Here is a 12,571-nt window from a genome sequence, read left to right on the forward strand (position 1 = left end):
GCATGCGTGAAAATTTCATGCTTTGATTTTGTCATTTGTGAATGAAATTATTAAATAGGACTTATGTGAAAATTTTTAAAAATGTGATAGGTTAATTTTGTAGTGGCCAAATAATTTATGGTGTATATAGATGGATTTGCATGTCAAATTTCCCACTTTAGTTTTAGTGGCCGGCCATAATGATGTTAATAAGCAAAATATGCATTATATATTAATAGTATAATAGTAATGGCTTAAATTATGAAATAAAAAAAATTAATTAAAATAAAAAAAGATGAACAAAAGAAAAACAAAATATTTTTGGTTCATCTTCTTCCTTAGCTTAGTCGAATTTTGAAGAAGAAAAGGGGAGATAGCATTCGGTCACTTTTGAGTTGGAATTAAGCTCAAGAGCATAGAGAACCAAGGTTGGACATGGGAAAAGAGAAAGTAGTTGAACAGCCAAGCCGAGACTGTTCAAAAATATTCAAGGTCAGTTTAAGTAGTTAAATATATAATATTCGATAATGACATGACTGATTATGAGAATTAAGTATTACTTGTCATATATGTATATGGCCGAATGGCAATTGTAATGTAAGTAAAATGTGATATGCTTTCATGATCAAATGATAGTGTTAGATGAATATGAGTAAGATGTTACATGTAAACTATCAAATATTAGATGTGAGTGATGAAATGAGATAAAAGTGATTAAAATGTAGGATGATATATTCGAATAATGCTTGTACCCAATTCGGTGTGATTGTGTTATATGAAACTTGTTGATTTGAATATCGCACAGTATTATTCGGGCCTTTGAGCCTAGCAGGCTATAATGCTGGTGAGATACTATTCGAGCCTTTGAGCCTATATAATGCCGGTGAAATGATATCAGGCTTCGAGCCTAACAGGCGAAATACCGGTGAATGAACTCGGGTTTAAAACCTGGCAGGCTAAATGCCGATGATTTGATAAAAGTCTAAGACTAAGATACCTCGTGTTTAGAATGACAAATGAATACATTCAATATGTTAAGTTGGCCAGGTACGTATTATGTATTTATACGTGAGTTTGATTGGAATTGAATCATAAGTGTATAATGTGATATCTAAGTGAATAAATGTTATAGTTATATCTATGATCATGATACATTTTGTTAAAATGTGAAAGTATGTGAAAGCATTTGACTTATTTATGATATATGCATTTAGTTTAAGTGAAATAATAATGCTAAATGTACATTATGCTCATGTGTATATTCGGCCAAATGACAATATACCTAGAAAATGGCCTCTTGAGAAATTGAATAATTAATGTATGATTGAGTTTATTTGTTTGCACTGCTTAAAACTTACTAAGCTTATGAAAGCTTACTCCGTTTATTACGTTTCTCTGTTTTATAGATTGTTGATTCCAGTTACCTACTCGGGAAGGGGATCGTCAGCAACTCGTCACACTATCTACATTTTGGTACTACTATATTTTGGAGCTAGTATAGCATGTATAGAATAGACTTAAATGAATGATATTTTGAGATGTCTTTGTATATAAGCCATGTGAATATGGCAACTTTTGAATGTCGATATAAGTTTGAATTTCTATCTTTGATTGTGTTTGGCTATGCATATAATTTGAAATGAACTTATGTAAATGTGAATGTACAAATGATGAGTTTTGGATTAGTAACTCTTCATAACCCACTCCGTCGACGGATACGGGTTATAGAGGTGTTACAATTTACATGTGACTTGAGATCCTGAATGTGTTGTAGAAAGGATTTAGCCTAGACGGGTAATTCGTTGATCTCAAATATTGAAAGGATCTAGCCCGGACGGGTGTTCCTGAGTGATCAAGCCTCCCGAAGAATATGTGTGCATTGTGGATTTAGCCCGGATGGGTAATCTGATTAGGGTCTGAATTTAGCCTGGACTGGTAATTCAGATTCAAGCTCATTAAGGGTGTTTGTCGCTATAAGGGATTTAGCCTGGACTGGTAATCCTGACATCACCTTTTGAGTTGATATTACGGGGGATTTAGCCTGTATTGGTAATCTTGCCTTAAGATGCGAGGTTCGCGGGAGTGCGTACATGAGATGATCGCTTTTATGACTTGACGGTAAATGGGTAATCTATCGAGATTTCTAGGAAACTAAACGGGATTAACATGGGATATAAAAATGAAAACATTGGATGATGAGCTCATCTAAGACAAATTACATGGTGCATTATTATGAGACTAACTTATTGATTGAGTGCATGTGATAGGGAAACTATTTCATGCTTGTTGGTTTTATTGCCTAATATGGATGCATGCTAATTAATCAGTATGTTTACTTTCTAGTTATTTAGGCTTACTAAGCATGTAAATGCTTACCCCTCTCTTTTCCCTGTCTTACAGAGCTCGTGGACTTGCGAAGATTGGGAGACGGTTGGAGAGTCAACACACTATCATCTTGTGTAGCTTTGGTATATAGATACTCTTATTTTGTTCAATGGCATGTATAAGCCTTTTGTTATTTTGTTATATGTGTCATTGATTAGCCAATATGAAGGCTTATAAAAGTATACATATTCACTTGTATATGGCCATGGAAATTGGCTTATGTTGGTGTAGGTTATGACCTACCAAATTGTGCATGTTATGTTCCAATGTTCTTGTGATGATTATATATAGTGTATTACAATTAGTGATATGTAGCATGAACAAATCACATGGGGTGGTTAGGCCACAATTTTGGCACTGAGTTAAGATAACGAGCCAATCTTAATTGAGTTACAAGTCATGGAAATCCTTAATATAAAAGGGGACAACCTAGCATGTATAAAAACCGATGAGATGAGGTTTACATACAATGAGGTATATTAAGGCCATTTAAGAGAATAATTAGACCATGTTAAATGTTATTGAAAACTATAAGTGGATATGGTTATTAGAGGGTGACCTAAGGCTTGGAAAATAGCCTAACAAGGTCCACACGGGTGGACACACGGGCGTGTGTCTAGGCCATGTGTCACACACGGACCGCCCTATGGGCGTGTGAAATGGTCGTGTGTCCCCTGCACCTAAAAATATTAAGTCAGAATGCATGATAGTAAACACACAAGTAGAGACACAGTCGTGTGTCTCAATTGTGTGGAGGGCACGGCCTAGCACACAGGTGTGTGTCTTAGCCGTGTGCCCCTAAATACATACTGATGTCATCAACAGAATGCTCGAGTTTTTGGACACGGACGACTACACAAGCGTGTCTAGATCGTGTGAAGGACACGGGCCAGGGACACGGGCGTGTGCTCGGCTATGTGAAAACCCTTTTAGGCTCGAAATAGAAAATAAATTCAATTAATTTCACACGGGTAGAGGACACGGGCGTGTGAGGCTTAACTTAGAAAATTTTTCAAGGACTTTCTCAGGTCCTCGGTTTAGTCTCAGACCTTTCTCAATGTATGTTTTGGGCCCCGTAGGCCCATATTAGGTACACAAAGATGTTGTTTGATTGGGTTCAAATTGGAACGAATTTTATAACTCGTATTTCCCGAAAATATTCGAGTACATGTCTGGTAAAGCCTCGTACTTGGTCCCAGCCTTGGGTACAGGTAAAAGGTGTTATAGAGAAAGTGTGTGATTTGTGTTTGGAAAAAATTTCAAATGGGAAGGATGAAAGAGGGGAGAAACGTGGAAGGGGGGTTTATAGTTGAATAGGAAAGAAAAACTTATTTTTAAAACTTGGATTAATTACTTTTGGGCAACTCTCAAGTTTGACCCTTTTACAAATTAGTCGCCTTTCAATTAAAAACCCTTTTTCCTTAATCCTTTTTAAACCCTATTTTATTTTTTTTAAAACCGTTTTAAAGCAATTGATTTTCAAACTCTTAATTCAAATTTCCCTAACCTAATTTTAGGCCACTATTATTTTTATATTATTTTATCCTTATTATTCACTTTGAACGTAATTCCGAGACCCAAATATGCTACCCGAACCAATAACCCGAAATTACTAGACTGAATTTTCGGATGTGACACTCACCCTGTCTGTAATAAATTATCGTATTAGTTAAATATGCCAATCAAAAAAATAATGACGTGTAAATTTATAAAATACTCATGAATAGAAAGTAAAAATTTTTTACCGGCACATTAATGATAATGGTTGTATGTTCGATTGCTCTAATCAATAGACTTATTTCGATATCTACACAAACAAAATTGAATAATCATACCATTTTAAAACATAAATGCATCCACATAATAATATTTACCACAACACATTTTCATGAATAATAATTTTATTTTTGTTTATTTAAATGAAACATCCACATAATAAAAATATTAACCACCAACTAACAAAAACAATTAAAATAAATTACCTTAACACGTATTTTTGCATTTGAAATTTAATTATATTTATTAAAAATATATAAATATAAGCATAACTAATCTAATAAAACAAAATTACAAACATAAAAAAAACCTCCAACACAAATTGTAATAGCTCGGTTTTAGTACGGTAAAAATGGCGGTTTTGGAATCTCATTTATGATGTTTGAGTCAATAAATGTTACTATTTAATGTTTACGAGATTATTATAAAGGTTAATTAAAGTTTGGCCCCTTAATTTTGTCAATTGGGCAGTTAATTATGGTAAAATGACAAAATTGTAAAAGTTGCAAAAGTTCATCACTATGAATTTTTAAATAGTTAAAGGACCAATTGAGAAATTGGACCATTAGTAAATGGCTAAATGGTGGTGAATATTAGTTGGAATCCACCAAATTTGTTAAATTATGCTTAAGGTTAATTAATAAACATTAATTAAGTTAATTAAAATTAATTATAAACTAAAAAAACTATAAAAGTAAAAATAAAAGAAACAAAAGTCATCTTTTATCCATCTTCTTCTACCTCGTGAAAAAAATAGGGTTTGCAAAGCTCAAACTTTCGGCCATTTATAGGTGAGTTCAATTTAGTCATTTTCTTGTAACTTTTATGTTTTTGAGATCGTGGGAGTTCGATTTAGCTAGCTCATTCACCAATTTATAAAATTGTTAAAATTTCTAAAATTTTCCATTGATGAATTCTTAAAGAAATTGATATTAAATTGTTAGATTTAAGTTTTGATATGAAAAAGGGACTAGATTGTAAATTTCAATTGCTAGTTTTTTAACAAAAGGACTAAAGTGTGTAAATTTTGAAATTGATGAGAAATTTTTGTAATTATTTATATAGAGTGTTATAGTAAGATGTAATTGAGATCAGTTTTGACATTGAAGCTCAAATTTGAAACTTATGAAAAATTTGATTTTAGGGACTAAATTGAATAAAATGCAAAATTTTAGGGGCATTCAAATAATGAATTGAATAGATACATGCATATAATAGGATGATATACGATGTTTGGAATTGATAAATTAATTGAATTATTATATTGATCGAGAATTAAACCAAATCGAAGATAATCAGGGAAATGGCAAAACTGTTAGTCCTTAGAGAGTTGTTCGTTTATTGTTTTGCCAAGTGAGTTCATGCAGAAATTTCTATGTTAATTCGTGCTATATTTTTATTGTATCATTTTTTCTATTACTTTGAAGTGATGTGAATATAATGACTTTTGACATTAAAAAGATTAAATTGTAAAGTATGAAATACATGACAATTACGAATAGGTAGAGGTACCGGATGGATATGAAGTGCTTATATAATTGGTATAATATGTATATACTATTACAGGGGTTGAAATGATATGGTCACCATAACCTAAGGCTTGTGTGAGCCATTTCATAACCTAAGGCTTGTATAAGCCATTTCATAAACAAAAACTTGTCTGGGCAAAAATGTTAGCTTATGTGAGCAAATTCATAATATCAATTTGTGTAAGCAATCCTGATCATTGTCAGCTTGTGTGAGCACCATAGCCCCATGTATCCGATTATTGGTTTACTAAGGTTCTCTCAGATGAAGAAATGGTGTCCTAATGAAAATGAAAGTGTTAAAACGATTTGAATATGAAATGAATTACATTTGTTTATAATTGATTATGAACTGGATGGTATAATATGCTATACTAAATGGTTGAATATGTATATGTGATTGGTATTATAAGTCTTTGTTATGCTAAAGAACTAACCTAGTTTTTGAATTATTTATATGCATATGATAGCTTAAGGATGCCAAAGAATGCCATATAGTTTATTAATGTATTTGAATGTTTAAATTGTTTTAATACTAAGGTAAGTTAAGTGATTTTTCTTATAGACTTACTAAGCATATCAACATTTGATATGCTTACTCTGTTTCCTCCTTTTTTCCTAGTAGGTTGTTGACCTATTAGTATGGATATGTGTGACTTATCAATATAGAATATCATAATGATAGATATCCTTCTTAACATATGGATATACATATCTTTTCACGGAAACCCTTGAAACTTATTCGCTCTTAATCCAGAACATATCGACACCAAATCTTAGTCTTACTTATTACAGAACTAAAAGAATTTACTCGTATCTTACAATAGAGATAGACATTCAAATTCCTATCTTACCAAACATCTCTAACAATTTACGCCACATAGGCCTAACAGAACACACCACACAAGCAATCATATAGAGTACGCCACCAAGGCGTTCCATTCAAAATTTGTCACAAAGGCATTCCTTTCAGAGCACGCCACAAAGGCATTTCTTAGTTATCATGTTTACGATGTGGATTTTCCTAAAATCACATTGCATGAGGTTTTCCCATCATCGTCCAAGAACACATAGATAACTCCATTAGGAAATCACAATTCATTAGTTCCTTTTCAGAGGGTGCCATCGCCATGGACTTTTCCTTCAAAGTTTGATATCAAATTTTGTGTTTTCTGTCCTGATGGACTTCATCAAATACCATCGTGGTGACCAAACAAAGACTCATTTTACAAACTCTTTATGCACTAACATAATCTAAGCCCAACACTTTAATTCCCCAATATACACCCTAAAGAACACAAATCTCATAGCATACATTCCAAATTTACGTATCTAGCCAAACTTCAACATTACAGTACTCATACAACACCCATCACATAGTTGAATTTATCACATTCCGTACAAATTATACAAACTATCCTTAGCAAACATTTATTACAAACTATCATTAGCAAACATTTATACACTCATAGATATTCTCAAGTAATCATTCATTTAGTCCCATACATATCCTATTCATACTATACTTTTCCTACAGATATGCTTTGGTATGAACAGTATATGTAACACGCTAAACCCAACCTAGAAGCTATGGCCGAATCTGGTATACTGCATCAAAGCGTCATTCAAAAATTGAGTTGTCGGTAAAATTTTATTTCTAAAAGAAAAACCTTTTGTACGGGGTTAGCAAATCATCTCTTCACATACGTTTGTTCAAAATATTTGCCTTTGGGATATTAATTCAACTTAAATCGCGGAAGCTCTTTTGAAAACTTTATTGTTTAAAGCTCGTGTTCTTTAGAAAATCGTGAATAGTTTTAAAACTCAAGTTTTCCTAGACTAGAAGTTTAATATAAGAAATCAAAAGCCCATTAAAAGTTAAAAACCCCCAAATGGCCTTATTACATAACTAAAACCCAAATATGAAAGCTTAAATAAATTGAGTTATTAACAACCAATCTGCGGACGTGTGGCCACCACTGAGTCCCTCGTGGCTCCAAATCGTCTGAGGCTGGAGATTACCTGCACAGTCAAAATAAGGGTAAGTTTTCAAAAACTCGGTGTGTAATCCCCTATCGGTCAACAGTAATAGTGCATACAGTAACGGTCTGGGCCTGAGCCCTATTCATTAACAGTAAAGTCTGGGCCTAAGCCCTATGCAGTAACAGTGTGGGCCTATGCCCAAAACAGGATAATCACAATACAGGTATGCAACCCAACCCAATCCATCCTGCTCACCACCCGTACCAACCAACTCACTGTGTGGGGATTAAATAGACCCACCAGCCAGCTCACTAATATCACAGCGTAGCTACTAATAGTAATGCAGCAAAGCTGCTAATAGCGGTAAACGTGGCGTAGCCGCTAATATCAGAATATGTGGCAAAGCCACCAGAATAGTACTTCCTCCAAATCAGAATCCCAACCCCAATACAGTATATCATGTCATAATATTTCGTGTATGCAAGGTTTCATACTCAGATACGGTCATGCATATATCATACACTCATCAATTAACCTACCTCTAAGGTATAACAGTCATTTCCACCCATTAGGGGTAGAATAGTAATTTTTACTCCTCAGGGGTATTTTGGTCATTTTACCCTCTAGGGTCTCGGTACAGATAATCGACCTCTCAGAAGGTCCACAGTTGCCTCTAGCGGCTTAAGTAACCTAAACAGACCTAACGATGTAAATAGGCCTAAGACCTATTATTCGGCCCAAGTGGGCCCACACGCTCGTGTGGCCTATTTAGCCCAAATTTAACTTCAGCTAAGTGAACTACATAACCCAGTACAAAATTTATCACTTCATCAGTAGATTTAATCATGCGGGCCTCTGAGCTGTTGGGCCCTCCTACTGCTTTTTAAACGAAGCCCTTAACAGCCTATCCCATGCACATGACATGATAAGCCCAACTACTTCCCACCTATCAGTTAGATTTACACAAGCAGGCCCACGGGGCCCATTTGGCCCATCGAGGCCCAGTACACGAGAACAATTGTGGCGGCCTCTATAGTCTATAGCACATGATTTGTGGGCTCGGTTTACCCCACGAGCAGTCATACACTCGTGAGGCCTTACATGCCGAAGTTTCGACTTTTCGGCTTTTGCCGATGTCCAAAAAGAAGGGCGTGAATACACACATGTTTATCACGATCACCAACTTTGGCACATCCTGTATTGAGTCTTAATCACTTCCCCCCTCACCAACTCATCTGGTTCGCTCTATTTACAGCCAGCTTCTCACCAATGCTCATGTTAGCTTCTCGATGTGGGATTACTTTCAACCATTAGGCAAATTCCTTATTTTTCTTTTTTTTTATGACCACTTCAACCACAAAGTTCCAATCCAATCCACCTCCTACACAGCTCAAACAGCAAAATAAATACTCCATTGCTCATCCCAAGACTTGAACCTTAGACCTCACAGTTACACAACACGCCACCTTGCCACTCCACCAAAGGCTCTTTTTGTGTCACAAAATATCCTCAATTAATTATAAGGTCTATAGGCCAAAGTCCAAGTTCCTTTAAAAGAAAAACAAAAATAAATTGCAAGAGCCAAGACTTGAACCCAGGCTCTCTTGCAACCTTAATGACGCCACAACCACTGGACCACATGCTTCCTTGTGTCATTTACTTAACACAATAATTTAAAAGGCCATCATCTAAGCATCCAGGGTTTTATTTACTTAAAACCAAAATTTCTGCTAAAGCCCAGGTTTGAACCCAAGATTTCTCAGACACTTCGCAGAGCACTTAATCACTGAAGAAGATACACAGTTGTGTCATTTCCTTTCACAATTAACTACTTATATACAGCCTCCCTACAGACCCATACTTAAGGCCCAATACTTCTAGGCCCAAATTTGGGGAGTTACAACTCTACCCCCTTTAAGAAATTTCGGCCTCGAAATTTACCTGTTCAGAATAAGTGAGGGTATTGCTTCTGAATCGCTTTCTCAGGCTCCCACGTGGCTTTCTCTGAACTGTGATTACGCCAGAACAATTTGTCCAGTGGAACAGATTTTTTTCTTAACACCTTAACATCATGATCCAATATCTGCATCAATTCCTCATCGATAGTCAAATCAGGTCCAACCTCGATTTCCTCAACTGATACAATGTGCGAGGGATCAGAACGGTATCGCCTCAGCATTGAAACATGAAACACGTCATGAATCCTATCCAACTCTAGAGGCAACTCAAGTTGATAAGCAACTGATTCGGTAAAGTCCAATAAACCTAAGGCTATGCTTGCCTTTTCGCCCAAACCTAAAAATTTTCTTTCATGGTGAGACCTTGAGAAAGACATAATCCCCCATAGAGTACTCAATCTCTTTATGCTTCAAGTCTGCATAAGACTTCTACCTATCAAATGCTTCCTTTAACCGGTCTCGAATCAGTTTCACCTTATCTTCTATTTCAAAAATTAATTCTGGCCCCAGAACTTGCCGCGCACCTAGATCAGTCCAACAAGTAGGAGTACGAACCTACGACCATACAACGCCTCGAATGGTGCCATTCAAATACTAGACTGGTAGCTGTTGTTATAAGAAAACTCTGCCAACAGAAGATAACAGTTGCCTTTGAAATCAATTACACAACCTCTTAACATGTCTTGCAGTATCTGAATCACCCTCTCTGACTGCCCATCCGTCTGAGGGTGGAACGCAGTACTGAAATCCAGCCTTGTACCCAAAGCTTCGTGTAACTTTTTCCAGAACCGAGATGTGAATCTAGGATCTTTGTCAGATATGATAGAAACCGGTACACCATGCATCTCACAATTTAAGCTACATACAACTTGGCCAATTTCTGTAATGAATAATCCGTGTAGACCGGTATAAAATGGGTAGATTTAGTCAATCGGTCCACAATTACCCATATCAACTCCTTCTTAGTCGGCGTCAAGGGTAGCCCACTCACAAAATCCATGGTTACCCTCTCCCACTTTCAGAGTGGAATTTTAACTGGTTGTAGTAACCCAGAAGGTAATTGATGCTCAGCCTTAACTTGCTGGCATGTCAAGTACTTATTCACATACTCGGTAACTTCGCATTTCAACCCTGGCCACTAGTACAGCTCACAAAGATCTCAATATAACTTGTTTCTTCCAGGATGCATAGCATATGGACTACTATGTACCTCTTGCAGTATAGACTGCCTCAGATCAGAATCCCTCAGTATACATACTTTTCTACAAAAGCATAATACTCCTTTCTTATTTAGCCCAAAATCCGTGGTCTCACCATTCTCAACTTGTCAAAAATGAGAAGCTAGCGAATCATCTAGCAACTGTTTCTCCTTAATTTGATCAATCCAAGTCTGTCTCACTTATAGCTCAGCTAACAAGCTACCATCATCGAACAGGCTGAGATGAGCAAACATTGCTCTCAAATCAGATACAACCCTACGACTCAGTGCATTAGCTACCACATTAGCTTTACCAGAGTGATACTCAATTGAACAATCATAGTCCTTAAGTAACTCTATCCACCTTCGTCGCTTAAGCTTCAACTCCTTTTAAGTAAGAAAATATTTGAGGCTTTTATGATCTGTGTAAATAATCGTCTTTTCACCGCATAAGTAATGTCTCCAAATCTTCAGTGAAAACACCACCGCAGCTAATTCGAAGTCATGAGTGGGGTAATTTGTCTCGTGAGGCTTGAGCTGATAAGACGCATAAGCAACCACCTTACCCTCTTGCATCAACACACAACCCAAGCTAATGGGCCTGGGTTCCTTCCTGAACTCTAGTTGAATCAAAACAGGGGCCTTGTTTAAAACATCCTTCAGTTTCTCAAAACTCTCTTGTTGCTTATCAGTCCAATTAAACGGTACCCCTCTACACAGTAACTTAGTCAAAGGTGCAGTAATTAATGAAAATCCTTCAACAAAACGTCTGTAATACCCAGCCAGACCCTAAAAGCTTCGAATCTCAGATACCGTCTTTGGTGGTTTCCAATCCACTATAGCTTCAATTTTTCAAGGATCCACCCTAATTCCCTCTGCCGACACTACATGTCCTAGAAATGTCACTTCTCGTAGCCAGAATTCACACTTGCTGAACTTTGTATAAAGCTATTTTTCCCTCAGAACTTGCAAAACAATACGAAGATGTGCATCATGCTTCTCCTTGGTTCTTGAATACACCAAGATGTCATCTATAAACACAACTATGAACCGATCCAAATAAGACTAGAATACTCAGTTCATTAAATCCATGAAAGCCACTGGAGCATTCATCAACCCAAATGGCATCACCAGGAGCTCGTAATGACCATAACAAGTTCTAAACACAGTCTTATACACGTCAGCCTCCTTAACCTTTAGCTGATGATACCCAGACCGAAGATCCATCTTAGAGAAAATCGTAGCTCCTTGCAGCTGATCAAATAGATCATCTATCCACGTTAAAAGGAACGTATTCTTGATAGTCAGCTTGTTCAATTGACGATAATCAATGCACATGCGCATGGATCCATCCTTCTTCTTCACAAACAACACCGGTGCTCCCCACGGAGACATACTCAGTCGAATGAATCCTCGATTCAATAGCTCTTGGATTTGAGCCTTTAGCTCCACCAGCTCTTTCGGTGCCATCCTATAAGGGGCAATGGACACTGGAGCTGTTCCAGATAGGAGTTCAATACCGAATTCAACCTCACAATCTAGAGGCAATCTCAAAAGCTCTTCAGGAAATACATCCAAAAACTCTTTGATAGTTCTGACATCTCCCACAGAAGGACCTTTAGAATAAAAAATACTAACATATGCTAGGAACGCCTCGCAACCTTTGCGAACCAGCTTCTCAACCCTTAACACAGAAATCACATTAGACAAATAATATCTTTGCTCCCCCATCACCATCACCTCCTCATCCTCTGTAGACTTCAACA

At 36.4% G+C, this 12,571-nt stretch overlaps 1 protein-coding gene across 1 annotated transcript; it reads right to left on the minus strand.

Moving 5' to 3' along the window:
• Positions 1 to 9,594: 9,594 nt before the first annotated feature.
• Positions 9,595 to 9,984, minus strand: LOC108466237 (uncharacterized). The gene has a single exon (XM_017766578.1). The coding sequence runs from the start codon at positions 9,982 to 9,984 to the stop codon at positions 9,595 to 9,597; it is 390 nt and encodes a 129-aa protein (XP_017622067.1).
• Positions 9,985 to 12,571: the final 2,587 nt, after the last annotated feature.

This window comes from Gossypium arboreum, chromosome 2 (assembly GCF_025698485.1).
Source record: "Gossypium arboreum isolate Shixiya-1 chromosome 2, ASM2569848v2, whole genome shotgun sequence".
Taxonomy (NCBI): domain Eukaryota; kingdom Viridiplantae; phylum Streptophyta; class Magnoliopsida; order Malvales; family Malvaceae; genus Gossypium; species Gossypium arboreum.